The 24,225-nt window shown below is 39.6% G+C and overlaps 1 protein-coding gene across 1 annotated transcript in view; it reads right to left on the bottom strand.

Moving 5' to 3' along the window:
• Positions 1-24,009, bottom strand: part of LOC133976594 (dedicator of cytokinesis protein 3-like) — a 162,181-nt gene extending 138,172 nt beyond the window's left edge. Inside the window, 3 exon segments of the mRNA XM_062414844.1 lie at positions 7,651-7,691; positions 23,489-23,572; positions 24,000-24,009. Of these exon segments, the coding sequence (XP_062270828.1) occupies positions 7,651-7,691; positions 23,489-23,572; positions 24,000-24,009 (135 nt within the window).
• Between the last annotated feature and the right edge of the window lie 216 nt (positions 24,010-24,225).

The following is a 24,225-nucleotide window of genomic DNA, read 5'->3' on the forward strand; positions in this document are numbered from 1 at the left end:
TTTAAAGCTGAGTTGAGGTACTCTAACATGACAAAAGAATTATTTAGACATAGATTATCTGTGAAAAACATGAACAATAAGCCTCATTCTTCTATACATGCTGGTAGAGCACAGGTAAACGAGATAGCATGCTAATATTTGCTCATCATCTAAACACAAAGTAGATCTGGCTTTGGCAGGTTTTTGGGCTTGGACAAATTCAAATTGAACCTCATAGAGACACTAGAGGAAGATTTAGGACATCCAGTATTTATCCTCTGTGGATCACAAATCTCTGAAGATGAAATCTATCCAATAGCTATTGAGACCAAGCGCAGAGTTCCGGTCCTCTGAAATGAGGTCCACGCGGAAGTAACTTAAAACTGCATTCTATCAAAAGGCCACCAGGGGGCGACCGTTTTGGTGTCAAAAGGACTTCCGTCTCTATACAAGTCAATGGAGAATTCACCAACTTCTCACTTGATTTCTAACCTCAGTAAACGTTTTCAAAATGTGTTTATGGTCTCAATCGCTAGTTTAAAGCCTTCTTCAATGCAGTATGATGTTCATTTGGGACATTTTGGCCTCCCTGATTTTATATTTGACGATAAAGCAGGGTATGCATTAGGGTGTGGCTACGTCATGATTGACAGGTTGATTGATTCAGATCGGACAGATAGACTGTATGAAAATAGCTGTAAACTTGTTTCACACCGACAGTTTTCTCCTGAGTTTTGTGGTTATAGTCGTAACAGCTAACTTGGTTAGCATCACCAGGTTGCCGGTGTAGACTGTGGTAGATCCAGCCCTTGCAACCTCCCCCGCTCCGTCCTCTTGCCCCTCCTGATGCCCATATAAGTAGAATCCGTGTTTTTATTTTTCCCAGCATGTACCTGAAATTTTCAAGATGGCGCTGCTCAGATCCGATACTATTGGCTTCCGAGCAGCAGTCCACAAACCACGGATGTTACGTCCATTTCTTATATACAGTCTATGGTTGAGATAAATATAAAATATAAAGCTGCTGAAACAATAACAAAATCCACTGTAACTTGAGATAAATTGGTAGCACATGATATGATATGAAGCTTTAGTTAAAGGCGGTTTTATACTGAAATGATTCAGATACTTCTCTCATATATAAAGCGAAGCAGCTGTTCACCACTCAGTGATCTGAGCTGTAAGAAACGCTGCTGTCACTGACTGCGAGCTGCCCTCTCCGTGACTTTGACTGTCGGGGTAAATCTGAACTCTGTCGAACCGCAGAGTGTGAAAGTTCTCCACAGTGCTGCTGGATTTAGAGACGAGCGGGAGCAGGAAGGCATTTCCTGAGGGAGACATAGCGATTCGTTTCAACCAGTGAGCCTATTGTAGAGAAACCAGGTGATTAGGGTGGAACTAACAGGATTGGGCTGATGCCTCGCTGCTGGGAGAGAAGCAGGAGAAGAGACAGCTCACACACACACTCACACACATTCAGATTTAGACACACACACACACACCAACAGCCATGCAAAGACATGAATGCATACTGTAGCATGCAAGTAAGCATAATTATATGTCGTTGTTTGCACACATGAGACAAGCACACACACATCTGGACCCATCCATCTTTACACTCACAGATTGTTCTGGTAATATCTGACTTACTGTAGCTGCAAGAAATACTTAAAATCACTAGAAATACTAAAGTTGCAAGTGTGTCACTAACATATTTAACATTGTGGATTACTGTATGATTGAAGACATATAGTTAAACTGATTACACTGATAATCTGCTGTTTTGAACACTTGGCACTAAAACCTGAGGTCTACCTTTCTGCTTTCTACTATAGGACTCCTATCATAAGCAGGGTTGGACTGGAGGGTAAACTGATTGACCCTGTCTGTTTTGACTGTTCCTTCCTTCCTTCCTTCTGTCCTTCCTTCCTCCCTCCCTCCTTCTTTCTTTCCCTCCTTCCTTCCTTTCCTTCCTCCCTCCCTCCTTCTTTCCTTCCCTCCTTCCTTACTTCCTTCCTTCCTTTCTTTCCTTCCTTCTTTCCTCCCTCCCTCCTTCTCTCTTTCTTTCCTTCCCCCTACCTTCCTCCTTTCCTCCGTCCTTCCTTCCTTCCTCCCCTCCTTCTTTCCTTTCCTCCCTCCTTTCCTCCCTTCCTTATTTCCTCCACCCTTCCTTCCTTCCCTCCTTCATCCCTCCTTTCCTTCCTCCCTCCTTTCCTTCCTTCTTCCTCCCTCCCTTCCTTGACTCAAAGGTAACAGGAGGGTTAAAACATCTCTGTCTCTCTCCTGCAGTGTTTCTCAGGATCTCCCCGATATTTGATTTGCATGAGTAAACCTGAACCTCCACGTGTTCTCTCTTATTATCCCCGCAGTGCTGCATCTCATTGCCCTCACTGGAACCTGCAGGAATGAATGACAGCGCACCGCCTACGGCCAAGCTGTTAGTCCACTATAAGTCCAGCTTCTCTCTGGAGGTGCAGCCTCCGAGGATCCCGACAGGATCACATTTTCACTTTCAAGCTCGTTTTTTTCCCCTGTTGTTTTTTCCTTTTCTTTAACAATACCAGCTTTCACCCTGTCTGAACATCTTTTTGAGGTCTATATCTATTTAAAGTGAACCAAATACTACTTCTTCACACAGTGTACTTTATGAAAACTGATACCATAGTTGGAATATTATAGTTATATTTAAGGTATTCAGTTTCATCCTGGAGCTGAGTGGAAATAAAGTGCAGTGTGTGTGTGTGTGTGTGTGTGTGTGTGTGTGTGTGTGTGTGTGTGTGTGTGTGTGTGTGTGTGTGTGTGTGTGTGTGTGTGTGTGTGTTAATCAGACTGGTAAATATTGTACAGACAACTTCGGACTGGAGTGTCGTACGGGAGAGCTGCAATCCTCTTTTTTTAAAATATCATGTTAAACAACTTATTGTGTTTTTCTGGAATTTTAATTAAGAAATATCTACATATGAATCTCTGCTTTTGTCTAGACCAGCAAAAAAAAAACCAAAAAACAGGCAGAATTCCTATAAATCTAATATGACCATGAAGCAGTTTATGCTGTGTGCTTTGTAACACTGATCACATACAACTCCTAATACAACCACATATAATAGGGGTGTCACGATCTCGATTGTAAATCGAGTATCGATCGAAATGACCTCACGATTTCAACCTTCGAAATCAACGGAGGAATCGAGGATGTAGCCACGCCCCCAAAGTCACATGTGTTTAAATGCAGCGAGTCAACATTACGCCCTCTAACCTGCAGCCGGTAAAAACACACCATGGCAACCGCTGATAGAGGACACACATAAACTGGAACTGGTTGTCAGTCCGGTGGGGGGGGGTGATTGGTCTAATAAGCAGCAACACAGAGCTATAAGGAAGCTGTGCTCTCAAACGCGCTGCATTGATAGTCACACAAACACACTCTTGCTCGCTCGCTGCAGATTCTGGGAGATTGTATATAATTTCGCTATGCGGGAGAGTTGGGACATCTGCACTAAAGCAATAACTAGCGCTGTAGGAGTATTTGTAGCACCAGAGATGCTACTGTTAGGACACAGTTAGGACAGTTATCACACTTCATTATTCAGGGATGTTTATGGACATTAGGCTGTTTTAATTTAGTTGTAGGTTTCCAATTGACTGCTGAAAGTAATTGTGATGGGAAAATACAAATGTCTTATTCATTTTATGTCTCTATAACCAGCAATACTAATGTCTTATATTCATTGATCGTACTTTTAAGGTGTTTAGAATGATTAGCGTGACTATTTTTATGACATGTAATAAAGATAGGTGCCTGTCCTACACTCTTGCTTTTAAAGGATTAACAGAGTAAAGGCCACAAGTTAAAAGGTTAAGAAGCAGTAAATTTCCAAGCCTGTGTTTGTGAACTGTTTTGACTAAGAGTATGTGAAGGTCGCGGAGAGAAGGAACGGGAGGGTCCAGAGAAGAAACAGCCCAGCACCTGGTGCCCTGATAACGTGGTGGACAAGAATGATTTGTTTCTTTTGTTTAGTATAAATCTCCCTCGCCAGGACTGCCCCGGCGAGCATTTTTCTATATGACCCATCGGGGATGGTTGTGTATTGTTGATCTGCTCCTTCTTGCAAGAATAAAAGTAACTTGACTTTTGAACTTGGTCTTTGCCTCAGTCTTGTATTAAATTTTTCTATCAAATTGTTACATTATATTGCTAATAAATTATTTAATTTTTCTTAGTGTGGTACATTGCAAACAACTGATGGAGATTATATCACTCATGATTAGTCTAAAAATGGCACCTGTGCTAAAAGGATTTTTTAAAAAAGGGATTGAGAATCGAATCAAATCGTGACCTTAAAATCGAAATAAAATCGAATTGAGGATTTGGAGAATCGTGACACCCCTAACATATATTAAAGGAATAAATACCTTAATAGTTAAGGTTAAGAAAAAAATTATATATGATGACAAAACCTCTATGTTGTCATGGTAACACATCATATCAGGAGGACACTTCTTCTGGCGAGTATTTTAGTTTGATGTACATATTTGAAGGTTTCTTACATTGATATTTAACTGCTGATACTATTAAAACCATTTTCAACCCCCCCATGTTAAAGCCTCTCCCGTCTACAGAGACCCAGAACAGCAGTGAGAGGAAACACTGTCTACACAGAGTGAGTGTAAAGCCTCTTATGGACCCACAGAGCAGGATGAAGCAAAGCAGAATAAAAAAGGAGGCTTCTGAATGAAGAACAGAGGAGGACAAAACACAAGAGAGAGAGCCTCTGTTCTTTTTTTATAAAAAGACTCCGAACCCAGAAGCCTGTTAGCTGCTAATCCAGAGCATGACTGTACTCTCCATTCAGGTCAGGACCTCGCTATTCTTTATAAAGTCTAGATTAATAAAAGTAATAAAATATCGGCCTCAAATTTGCTCTTTGATTAAATGTTAACAGACAGTCGCTGAGTGAAGGAATACTCTGAGTAACCGGACAGACATCATTTTTTTACTTAATTTTACATTTTATTAATGAACTATTAGTCGAGTCCACTGCTGTGTGTCAGATCTCTTCTTCTGTTCTTCCTGTACTTAATATTCTGAAGTCAAGTATGGAAACATGCAGCACTTCTCACCCTCAACAGTCTCCATCTCAGCATATTTGGGTTCATTAAACAGTCTATAATGATTTGGTACTGTGGACAATAACGCTAATGCTAGTTTGCTAACTAGCTAATCATCATTTCAGGTAAGTGTGCAACAGCCGTGTTTGAGTTGAGACACCTGTTGAAATATGTACATTAGATGAGTAAGTAAATGTAAACAGTGTACTAACATAAGTGATTTGAGAGTGTTTACCTCAGTCTTAGATAGACCAACCAATCAATCTTTATTTATACAGCACCAAATCACAACAAAACTCATCTCAAAGGTCTTTTCACACAGCTGACAGATCTAGACTGTACTTTTTAATTTAATTTAAAGGGACCCAACATTCCTCCATGAGCAGCATTTGGCGACAGCAGCAAGGAAAAACCTTTTAACAGGAAGAAACCTCAGGTAAGCTCATTTTTCTTCTAAAATCCTGCATACAGCCCAGGCGGGGAGTTCCGGTCCTCTGAAATGAGGCCAACGAGGAAGGAACTTAAAACTGCATTCTATCAAAAGGCCACCAAGGGGCGACCGTTTTGGTGTCAAAAGGACTTCCGTCTCTATACAAGTCAATGGAGAATTCACCAACTTCTCACTTGATTTCTAACCTCAGTAAACGTTTTCAAAATGTGTTTATGGTCTCAATCGCTAGTTTAAAGCCTTCTTCAATGCAGTATGATGTTCATTTGTGAAATTTTGGCCTCCCTGATTTTATATTTGACGATAAAGCAGGTTATGCATTAGGGCGTGGTTACGTCCTGATTGACAGGTTGATTGGTTCACAGGTTCAGGAGGGTGCCTCATGCCCCTCCTGATGCCCATATAAGTAGAATCCATGTTTTTATTACTATTGGCCTCCAAGCAGCAGTCCACAAACCAATGGGTGACGTCATGGATGTTACGTCCATTTTATATACAGTCTATGATACAGCCATGTGTCAGTCATGCTGCTGAACAAACAGAGATGGATGTGAAGCTGTTAGTGTGAGTTGTTTATTTTATAACACTGCATTTATCAAACATAATCATCTAATTATTATTATTGGTGGTCCTTCGGGTGAATAATCTGATTAGTTTTAGTTACTTCTGTTTTTTTTTTACTGATGAGCACAAAATGTTCAGTTGAAATAAGGAAATGTGTGTAAATGCTTATCGAGTCTTTTCAAACATAATCAGACTCAGTTTCAGTGAATACAGAGACTATTCCTTGTGACTGTATGAGTTGCATGAAATGGCAGCGGCTTCATTTCCCAGTGAGATTATTATTCTGTACACTGACTGAACTGTGAGGCAGTCTGGGAGAAAGCTTAAAAGCTGAGTGGAAGCTTTGACTATGAAGCCTCTGAAAGCAGCAGGAAGCACTGATTGAATTTTTTTAAAGACTTCAGTAAAGTTGTTCTGAGGGTTAAAGTTTCTCTGAGGGAGATAATAAGAGACACAGTTTGTAAAACCTGCAGAAAAATGTAAGCTTCTTTCACTTCGGCCAAAAAACGACATGTGTTTATGTTTGAATGACTTCTCCCTCTAGCTGCTGCAGTACTTCTGATTATTGTGTATCAGGGTCCAAGCTGTGAGACTTTCTTATAGAGACACAAAGTCTGTGTAGGGAGGTTGGTCACAGCAACACGCACCAGGAATAAAACCTGGATCTGCAGGAAAAAAGAGCCTCAGTTTCAAGAACACCTGTCAGAGTTTTAGAAATCTGTATTCTTCCCTTTTTCTTTAAAATACCTTCTTTTTTTTTTGTTTAAGTATTTGAGCTGCAGGCTGTGAAACAAACAAGACTGATCATCATGTTCTGTTGTCATAGTTACAGTCCACACAGATACCGACAGCTACAGGCAATTACAGGATCATGTGACTTTCTCATCAGTAACATCTTTTAAATCACTTCAAACTCATCTATTATATTTCAGTTGTCATGTTGTCCTGTATAAATAAAGTTTATGATTTTTTTTATATTATCAATAAAGACATAAAACACCCAAATAAAGCAGAACATCACAGTCTGAACCAAACAGTTACTGTAGCATGTAATAGATTTGCATTCATTATATTATTATAGTTTTATAACAATATGAGGGATACGTGTTTATATTTTAAGATAACATATTTTATCACTACTTCAGTAACTGTATCTACAAGCAGCCTTTTGGGGTGAAAAGTGATTTTTAAAATGTATTCATATATTTTTAAATCTCTTTTGTTTGCACAGTGTTTATGTTTGTTGGAATCATGCTTTGCGTTCATGTAATTCACTGGTTGAGTTACAGTTGATTTTACACTTTTTATAGTATGAAATTCAAGAAATAAACAATGTGTAAAGTTTGTACTGTAACAGAAAATGGGAGCAAAGTGAAGCCAAACAGAAACAAACTTCACATCAGAAACGCAGTCAGAGATGTTGATGACTATAAATAACTTCTCTCCACAACAGAGAAAAAGAAGACAGAAAGAAGTCGTTGAGAGAGTAAAAAGAAGTTGTAGTTAGTGAAACATTAAGATGAAGAGAAGAAGCAGTGAGTCAGTCTTACCTTGATATTTGGCCTCCTGGTAGAAAAGCCTCGGTACCATCCTGGAAGAGAAACAAGCAGAAGAGACTCAGACGGACGATTCAGTGAAGAGTTTCAAACAGTTATGAGTCAGCAGTTTGGCTCAATATGCAAAGCTTGAACATCTTCCAACAAACAGATCTTTGTTTGCAGAGAAGGAGAAACAAAGCAGCGAATGGAAACTGATGGCAGATTTTCTTGCTTGAAATGATCAAATTTCACTAGTTCAAAGAATATTTAGTGTCATTTCTAGAAGGGACGTTGTTGCAGTGTATCAAATATCTTAGGGGTTTGATTGATTGTTAGTTTAATCTTTGAGGACAATAATCTAAGTACATAAAAAAGATATGTATAAATAATGTAATTAAATATAGTGTCACGCTGCCCTGAAGAGGATGACACAAGCATCAGCAATCAAACAGTCAATACTGATTAGTCATGAACGTTTAGTCTGTTAAAGTTCGGCTGAATCACTGACTGAACTTCTCTATTGCGTGTGTGTGTGTGTGTGTGTGTGTGTGTGTGTGTGTGTGTGTGTGTGTGTGTGTGGGAGTAATTCATATAGCCCCTGGTGTGTGCACTACTTGGTTGGATGCTTATGAATGTGCGTGACAGAGTTAGACAGAGACAGTGACAAACACGATGCCTGAAGCCAAGGACAGATTCAGTCCATTACTCTAAACTCTGTGTGTGTGTGTGTGTGTGTGTGTGTGTGTGTGTGTGTGTGTGTGTTTGTGTGTGTGTGTGTGTGTGTGTGTGTGAGACAGAGAGAGAGAGAGAGTGAGAGAGAGACCGAGAGAGAGACAGATAGAAAGAGCATTTTTTGCATCTTTGTGAGGACCGATATGAGAACTTGAGAGTGAGAACATCATTAGAATAATGCAAACACAAGAATATTTATAATAAATGCATATTTGGAATTGTTCATTTGAGAGCTGTAAAAACATCTAATACACATTTATTTTAATCCTAATGTGACCCACAAACATGGAAATAAAATGCATTTTTTTTATTTTTGTGCAGCTGGTACCATAGACTGTATATAAGAAATGGACGTAACATCCGTGACGTCACCCATTGGTTTGTGGACTGCTGCTCGGAGGCCAATAGTTTCAGATCTGAGCAGCGCCATCTTGAAAATTTCAGGTGCATGCTGGGAAAAATAAAAACAGGGATTCTACTTATATGGGCATCAGGAGGGGCAAGAGGACGGAGCGGGGGAGGTTGATAGGGCTGGATCTACCACAGTCTACACCGGCAACCTGGTGATGCTAACCAAGTTAGCTGTTACGACTATAACCACAAAACCAGAAAACTGTCGGTGTGAAACAAGTTCACGACTATTTCCTGCAGTCTATCTGTCCGCGCTCCTGAACCTGTGACCTGTGAACCTTCTCCATTGACTTGTATAGAGACGGAAGTCCTTTTGACACCAAAACGGTCGCCCCCTGGTGGCCTTTTGATAGAATGCAGTTTTAAGTTACTTCCGCGTTGGGATCATTTCAGAGGACCCTAACTCCCCACCTGGCTGGTACAAATGTGTATATATATGCAAATGTACAAATTTGACCTGCGTTCATTACAAAAAAAAAAAATCAGCATTCAAACATGTTGCCGTATTCATCATCATCTATAAAATGTTCTACTGGACCATAAACAGTGTTTTTAACATAAGATTAATTAAACATTTATTACTGACTGATGGGGAATCTATGAATAGGAGTCAGAATATGAACAGTATGTAAGGGTTAAAGTTATTTTAACTACGTCTTATCTCCACTATTGAATATTAATAAGTCAGAAGAAGCAAAACAAAAACAATCTAATTGACTTAATAAATGTCATCAGTGGAAATGTGTCAGTTCTGTCTGTAGTTCAGAATCAAATCAGCTCAATGATGAGTAGAGAGACTCATCCTCATGTGACCTAAAGTACATGAGATGTATAGGTCTGTGTGTATGTGTGTGTGTGTGTGTGTAGGTCTGTGTGTGTGTGTGTGTGTGTGTGTAGGTCTGTGTGTGTGTGTGTGTGTGTAGGTCTGTGTGTGTGTGTGTGTGTGTGTGTATGTGTGTGTGTGTGTCTGTGTGTGTGTGTATGTGTGTGTGTGTAGGTTTGTGTGTGTGCATGTGTGTGTGTGTGTATGTGTGTCTGTGTGCATGTTTGTGTGTGTGTGTGCGTGCGTGCATGAGTGTGCATGTGTGTGTCTCCTGCCGGTCACAGAGAGCGCAGCCGTTGTTTCCACATGATGGAACATTCCTCAGATACCTCGGTGGAGTAGAAGCTTCATGAAAGTTGACTCAACTTGAAGTAAATCCCTGACAGCTGAAACCGACTCGTATCCAGGGACTAAATACGTCCTGGAAAGCACCCGGACATCCTCTCAGACCCACCGCCGAGACGTCGTTTGTCTCCACCCGAGCGGAAATAAAAATGATTGTGTCTTGGAAACGTGAAGCTTGGGTGATCACAGTCTGTCAGTGACGGAGGGAGCAGCACTAAGAACATTTATTTATGAATCAGAATGATGAATACTACTACTGCTGTGACCTTCTACTACTAACTCTGTGGTCACTGCTCGAAAGCCAATTTACTATATTTATATTAAAGTTGACAATATTCTGACATGATCTGAATAACCACGACGTCCATCTCGTCCTCTGACATAAAAACATGTTTTCAGAAAGTCCTGAAAATCAGAAAAGGAAACAATAATTTCTCTTTTCATCTCACATTAACCTGTTACTGATTAACCTTCGTGTCGTCCTCCCGGGTCAAATTGACCCCGTCTGTTTTGACTCTTCCTTCTTTCCTCCCTTCCTTCTTTCCTTCCTTCCTTTCCTTCATCCCTCCTTCTTTCCTGCCTTTCCTTCCTTTCTTCCTTCTTTCCTCCCTCCCTCCTTCTCTCTTTCTTTCCTTCCCCTAGCTTCCTGCCTTCCTTCCTCTTTTCCTTTCTCCCTCCCTCCCTCCTTCCTTCCTTCTTCCTTCCTCCTTTCCTCCCTCCTTCCTTCCTTCTTCCTTCCTTCTTCCTGCCTTTCTTCCTTCCTTCCTTGTTCATCCCTTCCTTCCTCCCTTCTTTCCTTCCTTCTTCCTCCCTTCCCTCCTTCCTTCCTCCCCCCTTTCCTCCCTTCCCTCCTTCCTACCTTCTTCCTTGCTCCGTTCCCTCTCTCCTTCCTTCCTCTTTCCTTTCCTTCCTTCTTCCTTCCTTCCTTCTTCCCTCTTTTCATTCCTTCTTCCTTTCTTCCATCCCTCCTTTTCTCCCTTCCTTCCTTCTTTCCTCCCTCCCTCCCTCCCTCCCTTCCTTCCTTCTTTCTTTGACTCGAGGACAACAGGAGGGTTAAACATTTAAAAGAAAAAAATCGGTGAAACCAAAACTAACACTGCCAGGATGCTTCGTATTAGCTTTCATCTAATCATGAGATCCATTTCACGGCGGATCTCCGTAATCTGATATGAATATGGAGACGGAGGCTTAATTGGCCGGTTAATTAATAACCAATCAAGATTCATTCATCACCCTCGTTACGATGGCTGTGTTTACTCCCCAGACTGTCATCTATATGGTAATCACACTGTGGCTGGACCGGCAGCGTCTGGGGTGTGTGTGTGTGTGTGTGTGTGTGTGTGTGTGTGTCTGTGTGTGTGTGTGTGTGTGTGTGACTTTACTGCATCTGTGACAGATAAGAAGCATTCAAATGAGACTGAAATACAGGGATAAACAGTTCATTTGTATGTGGAAAGTGTGTGTGTGTGATTATTTATTTATTTATTTTTTTCAAAACTTTATTGAAATTTGCATGTACAAAAAGATCAGTCATTCCAGTTCACAGTTTGTAGAATAGCAACATCATGGTTTACAGTCATGTGAAGGAATAATAAGGATTATTAATAGTAAGAATAAATGAAAGACAAAAGAAAGAAAAAAACCCTGGTGTGACAGACTTCATTATATATGGGTCAAAGTGACCCCATCTCTTTTGACTGTTCCTTCTTTCCTTCCTTCCTTCTTTCCTTCCTTCCTCCCTCTTTCTTTAATTTTTCCTTAGTTCTTCCCCTCCTTCCCTCTTTCTTTGCTCCCTCCTCCTTCCATACTTCCTTCCTTACGTCCTCATTCCTTCCTTCCTTCCATCCTCATTCCTTCCTTCCACCTGTCCCTCTTTCCTCCTTTCCTTCCTCCCTTTCTTCTTTCCTCACTTCCTCCCTTCCTTCCTTCCTTCCTCCTTTCCTTCGTCCTTCCTTTCTTTCCATCAATTATATACATGTCTTATTTGTAATTAACTTAAAGAGACTTAAGATAATAATCAACTTCAATTAAAAACAACTTAAATAATGGAGGTGAGTTTTGAAATTTACATTTATGGATGTGAAATGTTCCTAATAAAATATAAAGTGTGTTTGTGTGTGTGTGTGTGTGTGCGTCTGTGTGTGTTCGTCTGTGTGTGTGTGTGTGTGTGTGTGTGTATGTCTGTGTGAGTTTACTGCATCTGTGAGAGATAAGAAGCATTCAAATGAGACTGAAATACAGGGATAAAAACTTCTTTGTATGTGTGTGTGTGATTATTTTATATTTGGGAGAGCAGCGATGATGATGACGTTCGTGACTCATCCGTGCGCTCGCAGGTGCACGTATGTACCTAATTTGTCTGTTGTCACACAGTCTTAGTGCGAGGAAGAGTAATCGTCTCCCGGCGGCTCACGAAACGCTTATTAGAATAATCATTTTTGCACCGTTATCAAAATAATTCACAATAATAATCACTGTAAATCATCTCTAAGTGGGAGGCAGAAGTCGAGGAGCCACTTTTGTCGAGTTAATGCGGTTTCAGATTGAACTCAATAGACGCAGATTTCCCGCCTACAGATCAAATCAGACAGATATGAGTCTTAAATGATGCTTCATGTCGCCGCAGAGCGCACCTCCAGCTACTTTATCAACAGAGGGAACTGCTTGTTGGTGCAGTAATAGAACCCAGGAGGCAGTTTTTCATTGTAATTACAGTTATGACATTAATTCAATGGAGGTCTGAGCTGCAGCTGAGCCACCAAAGTACTCGCTGTGAGCAAAGCGTTCTCCATTATCACACAATGAACAGGTACTGAGAGGAAAAAAGAGCTAACTAGCACCATGGTTACTTTGCTGGTTGTTATAGTAATAAATAAAGAGTGCTAAAGAAAGCTTGATGGTGCAAAACCAGGCGGGGAGTTCTGGTCCTCTGATATGAGGCCAACGAGGAAGTAACTTAAAACTGCATTCTATCAAAAGGCCACCAGGGGGCGACCGTTTTGGTGTCAAAAGGACTTCCGTCTCTATACAAGTCAATGGAGAATTCACCAACTTCTCACTTGATTTCTAACCTCAGTAAACGTTTTCAAAATGTGTTTATGGTCTCAATCGCTAGTTTAAAGCCTTTTTCAATGCAGTATGATGTTCATTTGGGACATTTTGGCCTCCCTGATTTTATATTTGACGCTAAAGCAGGGTATGCATTAGCGCGTGGCTACGTCGTGATTGACAGGTTGATTGGTTCACAGGTTCAGGAGGGCGCCTCTTGCTCCTCCTGATGCCCATATAAGTAGAATCCGTGTTTTTATTTTTCCCAGCATGCGGCGGAAATTTTCAAGATGGCGCTGCCCAGATCCAATACTATTGGCCGCGGTCCACAAACCAATGGGTGACGTCACGGATGTTACGCCCATTTCTTATATACAGTCTATGTGCAAAACAAACAGAAACTTCTCCATCTTTCAGCAGTTTTATATGCAGCAGGTTTATGGAGCTGAGTATTTATTCAGGCTCAGTATCGACGAGGCTTCAGCGTGTGCTACAGGTTAACAGTGCAGTGAAACCCCAAAAATCTGAGGCTGAGACAAACACAAATTGACATATGTGTATATAACCAATTTAACTCATAAAATCTCTTTTTTTTGGGAGCGTCACACTCACACCAACATATAAAAATGGCTCCTGACATTTCTAAAATTCTCCTTAAATTCTTCACTCCCACTATCAAACTGATGCTGTGTGTGTGTGTGTGTGTGGGTCATGTATGTAAATGATTAAGGTGAAACTATAGTGGGGCCCATATAACTCTCAAATAGGAAAGTATATATATGAACCAATATTAACTGCAACTGTAGCATTAAAATGGTCTTAAAAAGACAATAATATCATTTATCATAATTATTTCTGGGAGAATATATCATCCAACAGAAGTAGTTATTGTGACAGGACTAGTTCAAACTGTGGCAAATATTACCCAATAAAGTCATTTCTATTTCTATGCAGCCTAAAAGAGATTATTGGGCAACATTAACTCCTCTTATCGAGCTCATACCACTCTTCACCCAGTCAGATTCAGACTCTGACCCTGAGACTGCTGGCTGCTTTATCTCTCATCAGATAGACAGCTTGGTTGCCATGGAGCCTGCTGATGAGTACATGCAGAGGCCAATGAAATAACATTAACATGGAGGGACCAAAACCTTCACTAGGAACATTACTTAAAACTGATGTCTTCTGTGTTTGATTGATAACTTATTGGCCGACGGCTAACCGCCACCATCACGCTGTAAACACAGAATCAAAGAATCAGCTGATGTGAAGTAATGCAGCAGCAGCTTAGCAACATATTTTGCTTAGCTTAGCTCAGCCAATCTCTTTTACTGCCATGTTTACTACATATAACCAACGTCTATAGTTGTAATCACCCACATCACATCCTGATCCTTCTCACAGCTCATACTGATCTCTGTCAAAGCTCATCATTTCCTTGCTGTTATTTCTGGAGCATCAATTGACACATCAGCTGTTCAACATCACCTGGTCAAGTCTAACCAATAGCACGGTGACACACCTTCATTGTCAGCCTATCATATTGCAGCTGTCTGTTTTAATGTTATCCTTCTCTGCTCAGGTGCTTTCTTGATGCTGTTTTGTCCCCATCACCACCCAGTCTTCAGATTCCTCAATGCAACACTTCAACCTTCATCAGCTGATCAGTCTCAGCAGAGTCAGATTGACATTATTTGTCTCTGTGCTCTCTCTCTCCTCTCAACCCCAACCGGTAGAGGCAGATGGCCGCCCACCTAGAGCCCGGTTCTGTTTTTCCTTGTCACTGTCGCCAAGTGCTTGCTCATGTGGGAATGTTGGGTCTCTTTCTGAATTAATTATGCATACAGTCTAGTCCTGCTCCATGCAAAAGTGCCTCAAGATGACTTTTGATGTAATTTGGCAGAGTTGATGGATCAAAGTCATCAGCCACCAGCAGTGTCTGGACTCCAGAGAGAGACTTCAGAGTAACGCGCCGAAGACAATACCTAATCATAAATATCATCTGCATAATAAATATTATTTTACTTCATTCTCTGGTCTCTCCTGATTGAAATAGACTAAACTAGCCTGACTGATATTATCAGCTGATATTGACCAGTCACAGATATCAGTATCAGTGATTATGCTATCCAATATGAGCTGATATTATTTTAAAGATACATAAGCAGCATCTGTATATTGTATTTGATACTTTTAAGTTTAATATGTTTTTTTGTTTGTTTTTTTTATTTTATTTTTGTGTTTTTTATTTATAATGATTAAACTCCAAGTGAGGTTTGTGGTTTTAGTGCCCTGATTTCACTTTAAACAATAAAGTTTATAGTTAAACTGTAAAATTGTTTTGTTTGGTATCAACATGAGGGATCACAGCAAAAAACAACAAAAAAAGTGTTAATGTATATATGTATTTTATAAGATTATCAGCTGATTAGAATGTTTTTGCTCCCTAATATCGGCCCAGTATCTGTTGCATCCTAGACTAAAGTACACTTTATGCTTTTTCTACTCTACTTATAATAGAATCATGTATTTGATTTGTGTTGAATATAACGCTCCTCCCAACACTGGAGGTTATTTCAGTTCATGGCAGTAATCACAGCTGTGCTCTGACAGACTGTTTGGCTGTATTTGCTTTAACTTTATGTTTAAAGTTTAATGGAAGTGACGGACAATACAGAAAATGGACATTGGTAAGAAAATAAATGCAGCGTATATGAAGTATTGGAAAAGACTGAATATAATTTCTGAAGAGTTAAACAATTAGCAGACAGTAGTAGTTAAAGTGTCGGACTTCACTACAAACAATATTATAGAAATGCAACATGAGACTAAACACAGTCTGCAGATATTTGTTGATGCCTCATTTTTCATACCGACAGGTTTGACTGCAGAAAAATGTTTAAATGGTCATGATTATGTTGGTTGGCTGGTTATTAAAGTTAAAGGATGAATGATCCTGATCGATCCTGTTATTTCCTGAGCATCAATTAAACTTGTGACAGGAGGATGAAGGGTTGCAAAATGAAGTACATTGATTTAGAGTTATTTGTGTTATTCTGTTATGGTTTCTTTTTTTGGGTCTCACATCTCAAACATAGCCTCAAATAACATTTACAATCAGTCTGAACTGACTGCAGTGAAACTCATAGTGAGTAAAACATACAGTAGAGCTGAAGACTGTTTCATGTGTTTAAACTGAATAAAGAATAAACATACAGCATATTAAACCACAGTAGTTTAAACACTAAATGACTCATCTCACCCACATTACAATATAATATCAGCTTATCTCTTAACACTCTGCTTATTCAATATTTAATTATTATTTACCGACAGCCGACTCTCTCCTGGACGTCCATAATAGAAGATTGGTAACAGCTGAGAAGTCTCTGTGAAATAATGAGCAGCTGTTCACAACCTCATACTTTAAATTGCTGCTACGTCCTTAATTGAAGTCTAATGCTCTCTCATGTGTTATATCTGTGGTCTGGATTTGAAGAACGTGTGTTGGGGATTGTGTTCCTGCAGACTGGGCTGCCATTATAGTATCGCTGCTATTATAGTATCGCTGTCATTATAGCCATTGAGTTTCTGTCTGGGGAGGATGATTCTGCATTAGCGCGAGCAGACAAGTGCTAAGTACCGAGCAGTCTTCAATTTACTTACTGGATAAACGCTGCAGTGCACACACACACACACACACACACACACACACACACACACACACACACACACACACACACACACACACAGAGTCCTAGGTGTTTTTTCTAATGTTCAGACAGAAGAAACTGTTTGATTTATAACTTAGTCAGCATTTCTAAAGACTTTTATTTTAAAACACAGGTTCACAGTCAGGAGCTCAAATGAACATTAAGTGTGTTTTTCTGTCTGTAATGATTCCTCCTGTTCATACTGACCATTAGAAGATCCCTTCATAATGTTTACAATGGAAGTGATGAAGGACCAGACGGGGAGTTCCGGTCCTCTGAACTGATGCCAACGCGGAAGTAACTTAAAACTGCATTCTATCAAAAGGCCACCAGGGGGCGACCGTTTTGGTGTCAAAAGGACTTCCGTCTCTATACAAGTCAATGGAGAATTCACCAACTTCTCACTTGATTTCTAACCTCAGTAAACGTTTTCAAAATGTGTTTATGGTCTCAATCGCTAGTTTAAAGCCTTCTTCAATGCAGTATGATGTTCATTTGGGACATTTTGGCCTCCTTGATTTTATATGTGACGATAAAGCAGGGTATGCATTAGGGCGTGGCTACGTCGTGATTGACAGGTTGATTGGTTCACAGGTTCAGGAGGGCGCCTCATGCTCCTCCTGATGCCCATATAAGTAGAATCCGTGTTTTTATTTTACCCAGCATGCACCTGACATTTTCAAGATGCCGCTTCTCAGATCCGAAACTATTGGCCTCCGAGCAGCAGTCCACAAACCAATAAGTGACGTCACAGATGTTACGTCCATTTCTTATATACAGTGTATGAGGAGGACTAAATCCACAGTCCTCCTTCTGTGTAAGCATGTATTTAAAAGTTGATCTAAAGCTAATATGAAGCTTCAATCGTCCAAATGAGTCAAATCTTCATCTTCTATGTTTCAACGTTACAGTGTTTTTAGTGCCAAAGTCTTTACCGGCCACTGATTGGTCAGAGAGTCACTGGAAGAGTCATGAGCCGTCCCACACAAGAATCAAACCCGGCATTTTTAAATACCAACAACAGCGTGACAGCGATTGGTTTCTCTTCTCTTGCTTTGTGTGAGACAGAAAGCCTCATACAGCAGCAAGTACACCATCGCCCCCATGTCCTCCATTGTTTATGTGTTTGTGTCGCGTATAAAACGAAGTCACAGCAGTTTCGCGGAGCCGTGCTATGACGACCCCGCCCACGTTGAGTAGGTACTATAGTAATGGAAAAGGTTCCTGGTACCGAACCAAGTCGAGTAGAGCGAGAACTGTATAGTGGAAAAGCGCCATTAGAGACACTGAGGGAGTCTTCAAACTGCTGCAGAGACTCTTGTATAAAAGTGAGCCTCGTCCTTGTTCTGATCATCTCTGTGTTAAAGGAGAAGTTTCAGCTTCTGCCACAAGGCCTCAGATAACATCTCATTTCTCTCTATCTCTCTCCCTCTCTCTCTCTCTCTCTCTCTCTCTCTCTCTCTAAGGGCTGCATTTCATAACATGAGAGAATTAGATGCTGATTGGATGTCACGAAATTAGCTCAGGCCTGAATGTGAGTCGATACAAAGAGACAATAGGAGAAGGGACAAATGGAAGAAGTGAAAGTGGAAACGAAGGGTAAAAGAACAGAATTGAGTGGGAGGGAAAATACAGATGACCCTTTTCCTCCTGAGCCCCCCCCCCCCACCTCCACCTCTAAAAGAAAGGGTCCAATCAGCCTCTGGCAGCAGATCGATGGTCGAGCCTCGCCATCTGTGACTAATGGAGCACATACTCACTGATTATCTGCTAAAGAAACATTTCCTGGCTCCAGACTCATCCTGGCTCCAGTTGCTAATTTCTGTGAGGAATAACAATGGGAGTAACAACGGCTAATAAGTTGGGCGGTGGTCCAGGCCTGTGGGGGGTTATTATAACAGGCTGTTTGCTGTATTACTTCAGTTTGTGTTGTGTGTAAAGAGAGCAGGCGGCGATACAGCTGCTCTCACTGCTGCTAGAGGAAGGAACCAATGTGTCTAAAGTACGGGTTTTAAGTCAGTTTTACCTTTTAGATGATGTCATTAAAAAAGGTAAAGAGACAAGAATGGAAGCAAGTATGTTATTGATGTTATTTCTAATTAAATGTGCTTTATTGTAGTTTAGTTTAATTAATTTATTTTATTTTATTTAGTTTAGTTCATTAAGTTTAGTTTATTTTGGTCATTAAACTCAAATACACACGTAAGTAAACAATCATATGTCCATGTTTTCTTCATCTCTCAGAAAGAAAGAAAGAAATTTCTGACTGAAAAGCTGGAGGCTGAAGCATTTATCTTATAACACCGATGCTTTTTACATAAGTCTTTGATCCCAATGTAACAAACATATTTATAATAATTGGCTATATACATAATGCACATACAGTACCAGTCAAAAGTTTGGACACACTTTCCCATTCACATCAATGAGAAAGTGTGTCCAAACTTTTGACCGGTACTGTATAATAATAATAAGATAGTGAAAATATACACACATATTTCCTTATACATGCTGGTTGTATATCCCCAAAAGTACCACGGTTCTTATACATAATGTAATCCTTTATAAAATTCATATAGGATCATATTCATGCATCAGTGTTATATTTGTTAATCTTCAGGTGACTCCACCAGGAACATTTCTCTGTTGGTTGAATGAGTAAAACAGTTTATCTTTAGAGATGAAACGAGTCTCTGCAGTTCGGAGGGTTGAATCTTAACGAGTGAGATCATCTGAGTTGCTCTGTGACATTAATTCATCATATTGACGTTCACATTATAGTAGTTTGAAAATCTGATTACAGGTTCTCTGGGGCAGAATTCTGGGTTTGTTTAAGGCTTTTAAGTTTGACATCTAAATGTGGTTAATTCCCACAAGGAAACATTTTTAATAAAGCAGGAAGCAGCATCTGCCTGTATGACTGCCCCTCACTGCCCTAATTAGTCAGTTATCTGCCTGCGATGCACAGTGCTCGGTCAGATCATCATCTTTGTGCCTAATGTTTGACCACAGCTTATTCTAACACCTCTGACTGTAAATGTGACTGTTTACCACCTTACTGTAAACCACAGGTGTCATCATCATGTGCTCTGATTGGTCGGTCAGTTCGTCCACTTCTTTATTTCATTCATGATTCCCAGAAGATGAATCATTCACATGTTGATCCTCACTTTCTTCCTCTAGCAACACCACGAGGTTCATATTTGTGTTTTTAGGTCAAATGTCTCAATAACTGTTGGATGCATTGCTCATATATTTGGTGATAGATGCTCATATATTTGGTAATAGATGCTCATATATTTGGTAATAGATGCTCATATATTTGGTGATGGATGCTCATATATTTGGTGATAGATGCTCATATATTTGGTGATAGATGCTCATATATTTGGTAATAGATGCTCATATATTTGGTGATGGATGCTCATATATTTGGTAATAGATGCTCATATATTTGGTGATGGATGCTCATATATTTGGTGATAGATGCTCATATATTTGGTAATAGATGCTCATATATTTGGTGATAGATGCTCATATATTTGGTGATGGATGCTCATATATTTGGTGATGGATGCTCATATATTTGGTAATAGATGCTCATATATTTGGTGATAGATGCTCATATATTTGGTAATAGATGCTCATATATTTGGTGATGGATGCTCATATATTTGGTAATAGATGCTCATATATTTGGTGATAGATGCTCATATATTTGGTAATAGATGCTCATATATTTGGTGATGGATGCTCATATATTTGGTAATAGATGCTCATATATTTGGTAATAGATGCTCATATATTTGGTGATAGATGCTCATATATTTGGTAATAGATGCTCATATATTTGGTGATGGATGCTCATATATTTGGTAATAGATGCTCATATATTTGGTAATAGATGCTCATATATTTGGTGATGGATACTCATATATTTGGTAATAGATGCTCATATATTTGGTGATGGATGCTCATATATTTGGTAATAGATGCTCATATATTTGGTGATAGATGCTCATATATTTGGTGATGGATGCTCATATATTTGGTAATAGATGCTCATATATTTGGTGATAGATGCTCATATATTTGGTAATAGATGCTCATATATTTGGTGATAGATGCTCATATATTTGGTGATAGATGCTCATATATTTGGTGATGGATGCTCATATATTTGGTAATAGATGCTCATATATTTGGTGATGGATGCTCATATATTTGGTGATGGATGCTCATATATTTGGTAATAGATGCTCATATATTTGGTGATAGATGCTCATATATTTGGTAATAGATGCTCATATATTTGGTGATGGATGCTCATATATTTGGTAATAGATGCTCATATATTTGGTAATAGATGCTCATATATTTGGTGATAGATGCTCATATATTTGGTAATAGATGCTCATATATTTGGTGATGGATGCTCATATATTTGGTAATAGATGCTCATATATTTGGTGATGGATGCTCATATATTTGGTGATGGATGCTCATATATTTGGTGATGGATGCTCATATATTTGGTGATGGATGCTCATATATTTGGTGATGGATGCTCATATATTTGGTGATGGATGCTCATATATTTGGTAATAGATGCTCATATATTTGGTAATAGATGCTCATATATTTGGTGATGGATACTCATATATTTGGTAATAGATGCTCATATATTTGGTGATGGATGCTCATATATTTGGTAATAGATGCTCATATATTTGGTAATAGATGCTCATATATTTGGTGATGGATACTCATATATTTGGTAATAGATGCTCATATATTTGGTGATGGATGCTCATATATTTGGTAATAGATGCTCATATATTTGGTGATGGATGCTCATATATTTGGTAATAGATGCTCATATATTTGGTGATAGATGCTCATATATTTGGTGATGGATGCTCATATATTTGGTAATAGATGCTCATATATTTGGTGATAGATGCTCATATATTTGGTGATGGATGCTCATATATTTGGTAATAGATGCTCATATATTTGGTGATGGATGCTCATATATTTGGTGATAGATGCTCATATATTTGGTGATAGATGCTCATATATTTGGTGATGGATGCTCATATATTTGGTAATAGATGCTCATATATTTGGTGATGGATGCTCATATATTTGGTAATAGATGCTCATATATTTGGTGATAGATGCTCATATATTTGGTGATGGATGCTCATATATTTGGTAATAGATGCTCATATATTTGGTGATAGATGCTCATATATTTGGTGATGGATGCTCATATATTTGGTAATAGATGCTCATATATTTGGTAATAGATGCTCATATATTTGGTGATGGATGCTCATATATTTGGTGATGGATGCTCATATATTTGGTGATAGATGCTCATATGTTTGGTGATAGATGCTCATATATTTGGTGATGGATGCTCATATATTTGATAAACACATTCATGCTCTCCACATGAAGTGTCATAAGTTTGGTGATTTTTTTTAACTTTTTAACCATCAGGTCAAAATCTGAGTTTGTATAATACTTTGTTTATATTATATTGTTTATATTACTGTCATTCCCATTATCCTCAGCTGTACGTTGTGTAACGCTTTATCTCACAGACGGACCTGTCAATGTATTTTTACACCCACCAGTTCCTTTATCTCCCATATTTCCTTTTTTTACCTTTACAGTTACACACAGATCTTTCCATCACTTCACAGCTCTTTACCTTAAAAGTTGCTTGTTTTAGGATTTTATGTTGTTATGATTTAAAGGTGTTAAATATGACTTTTGTTTTCACGTTCCTGTTTTTAAATGTGAACACGACTGATCAAGTACTACGTGCCACTTCTATGAATGTGTTAATGAAGTGTGTGTTATGGAAGTGACTAAATAAATAAATAAATAAATAATAAATAAATAAAAGTGATGCTCTCAGTTCAGCCCGTCTTCCTACGACAGCTTCTGTTCGGCTCCTTTTGTTTTCAGTTTGAATATTTAGTTTCCTCGTCTCAGACGCTGAGGTGTTACTATTAACACGGAGTCACCGCCCACTGCTGCTGCTCAGGTGTTAAAACAAACAAACCCTCAGACTGGAGCTGCTTTCATGGGACAGACGAATGAATGATGATGATGATGATGATGATGATGATGATGATGATGACATTAACCTTTGTGTCGTCGTCCTCCCGGGTCAAATTGACCCCGTCTGTTTTGACTGTTCCTTCTTTACTCCCTTCCTTCTTTCCTTCCTCCATCCCCCTTCCTTCCTTCCTCCTTCCCTCCTTCTTTCCTTTTCTCTTTATTTCCTCCCCCATACCTTCCTCCCTTCTTTTTTTACTCTGTCCTTCCTTCCTCCCTTACTCTTTTCCTTTCTCCCTCCCTCCCTCCTCCCTTCTTTCCTCCCTTCCTTCTTTCCTTTCCTTCCTTCCTTCCTTCTTCCTCCCTTCTTTCCTTCCTTCTTTCCTCCCTCCCTCCTTTCCTTCCTTCTTCCTCCCATCCTTCCTTCTTCCTCCCTTCTTTCCTTCCTTCTTCCTCCCTTCTTTCCTTGCTTCTTCCTTCCTCCCTTCCTTCCTCCCTCCCACCCTCCTTTCCTTCCTTCTTCCTCCCTTCTTTCCTTCCTTCCTCCCCCCCACCCTCCTTTCCTTCCTTCTTCCCTTCCTGCCTCCCTTCCTCCTTTCCTCCCTTCTTTCCTCCCTTCCTCCCTTGACTCGAGGACAACAGGAGGGTTAAACATTCCCTCCTACAGTATGACAGGAAGTTGTCCATCAGGTTGAATTCTTACCTTCACATTTCTCCAGGATCTGAACCGTCTCTCCGACCTCCAGAGCCAAACCCTGAGTCACTGAGCCGCGGAAGTTACAGATCACTGAGGGGAAAAATGAAAGAGAGAGAAACTTGTAAACATATTGATAAAAAAGAAACAGATTGCAGCTTTTTATTCTGCATCACTGATTAATGATACAACATTTCTTCAACGTCTTCAGGCCTGTTTAAAATGTTCAGGCCTGACTCACAAAGCACGTGAATAACAAAAGTCACAACACATTGTCATTGTCTGCATGACGTTAGCAGCGTGACGTTAGCAGCGTGACGTTAGCATCAGAGCCAGACTCAACACATCCTCACAGTCCGCTCTGTACCAGTCACAGTGTTGATGTAATATTCACTAGCAGATGTTCCTCATGACTGCACCGCTGCACAGAATACAACTAACTCACTGTTAGTCACTGTGTGCACCACGGAAACGTCACCTGAGGTAAAACATGCAGCTCTGCTCCAAACTTAGAGTTTACGTTTTATCATGAAGGTAAAAAAAGAAGACAAATAATCCACAACATGTTTGTTTTTTAGTTATTTTCTTTTACTTCACATCTATATGCATCCTTTACTTTCATCTGTTCAACCTTCCTGTCGTTTTGACTTTTCCTTCTTTCCTCCCTTCTGTCCTTCTGTCTGTCCTTCCTCCCTCCCTTCCTCTCTCTTTCCTTCCTTCCTTTTTTCCTTCCTCCATCCCCCTTT

The sequence above is a fragment of the Scomber scombrus genome, chromosome 3, assembly GCF_963691925.1.
Source record: "Scomber scombrus chromosome 3, fScoSco1.1, whole genome shotgun sequence".
Classification (NCBI taxonomy): domain Eukaryota; kingdom Metazoa; phylum Chordata; class Actinopteri; order Scombriformes; family Scombridae; genus Scomber; species Scomber scombrus.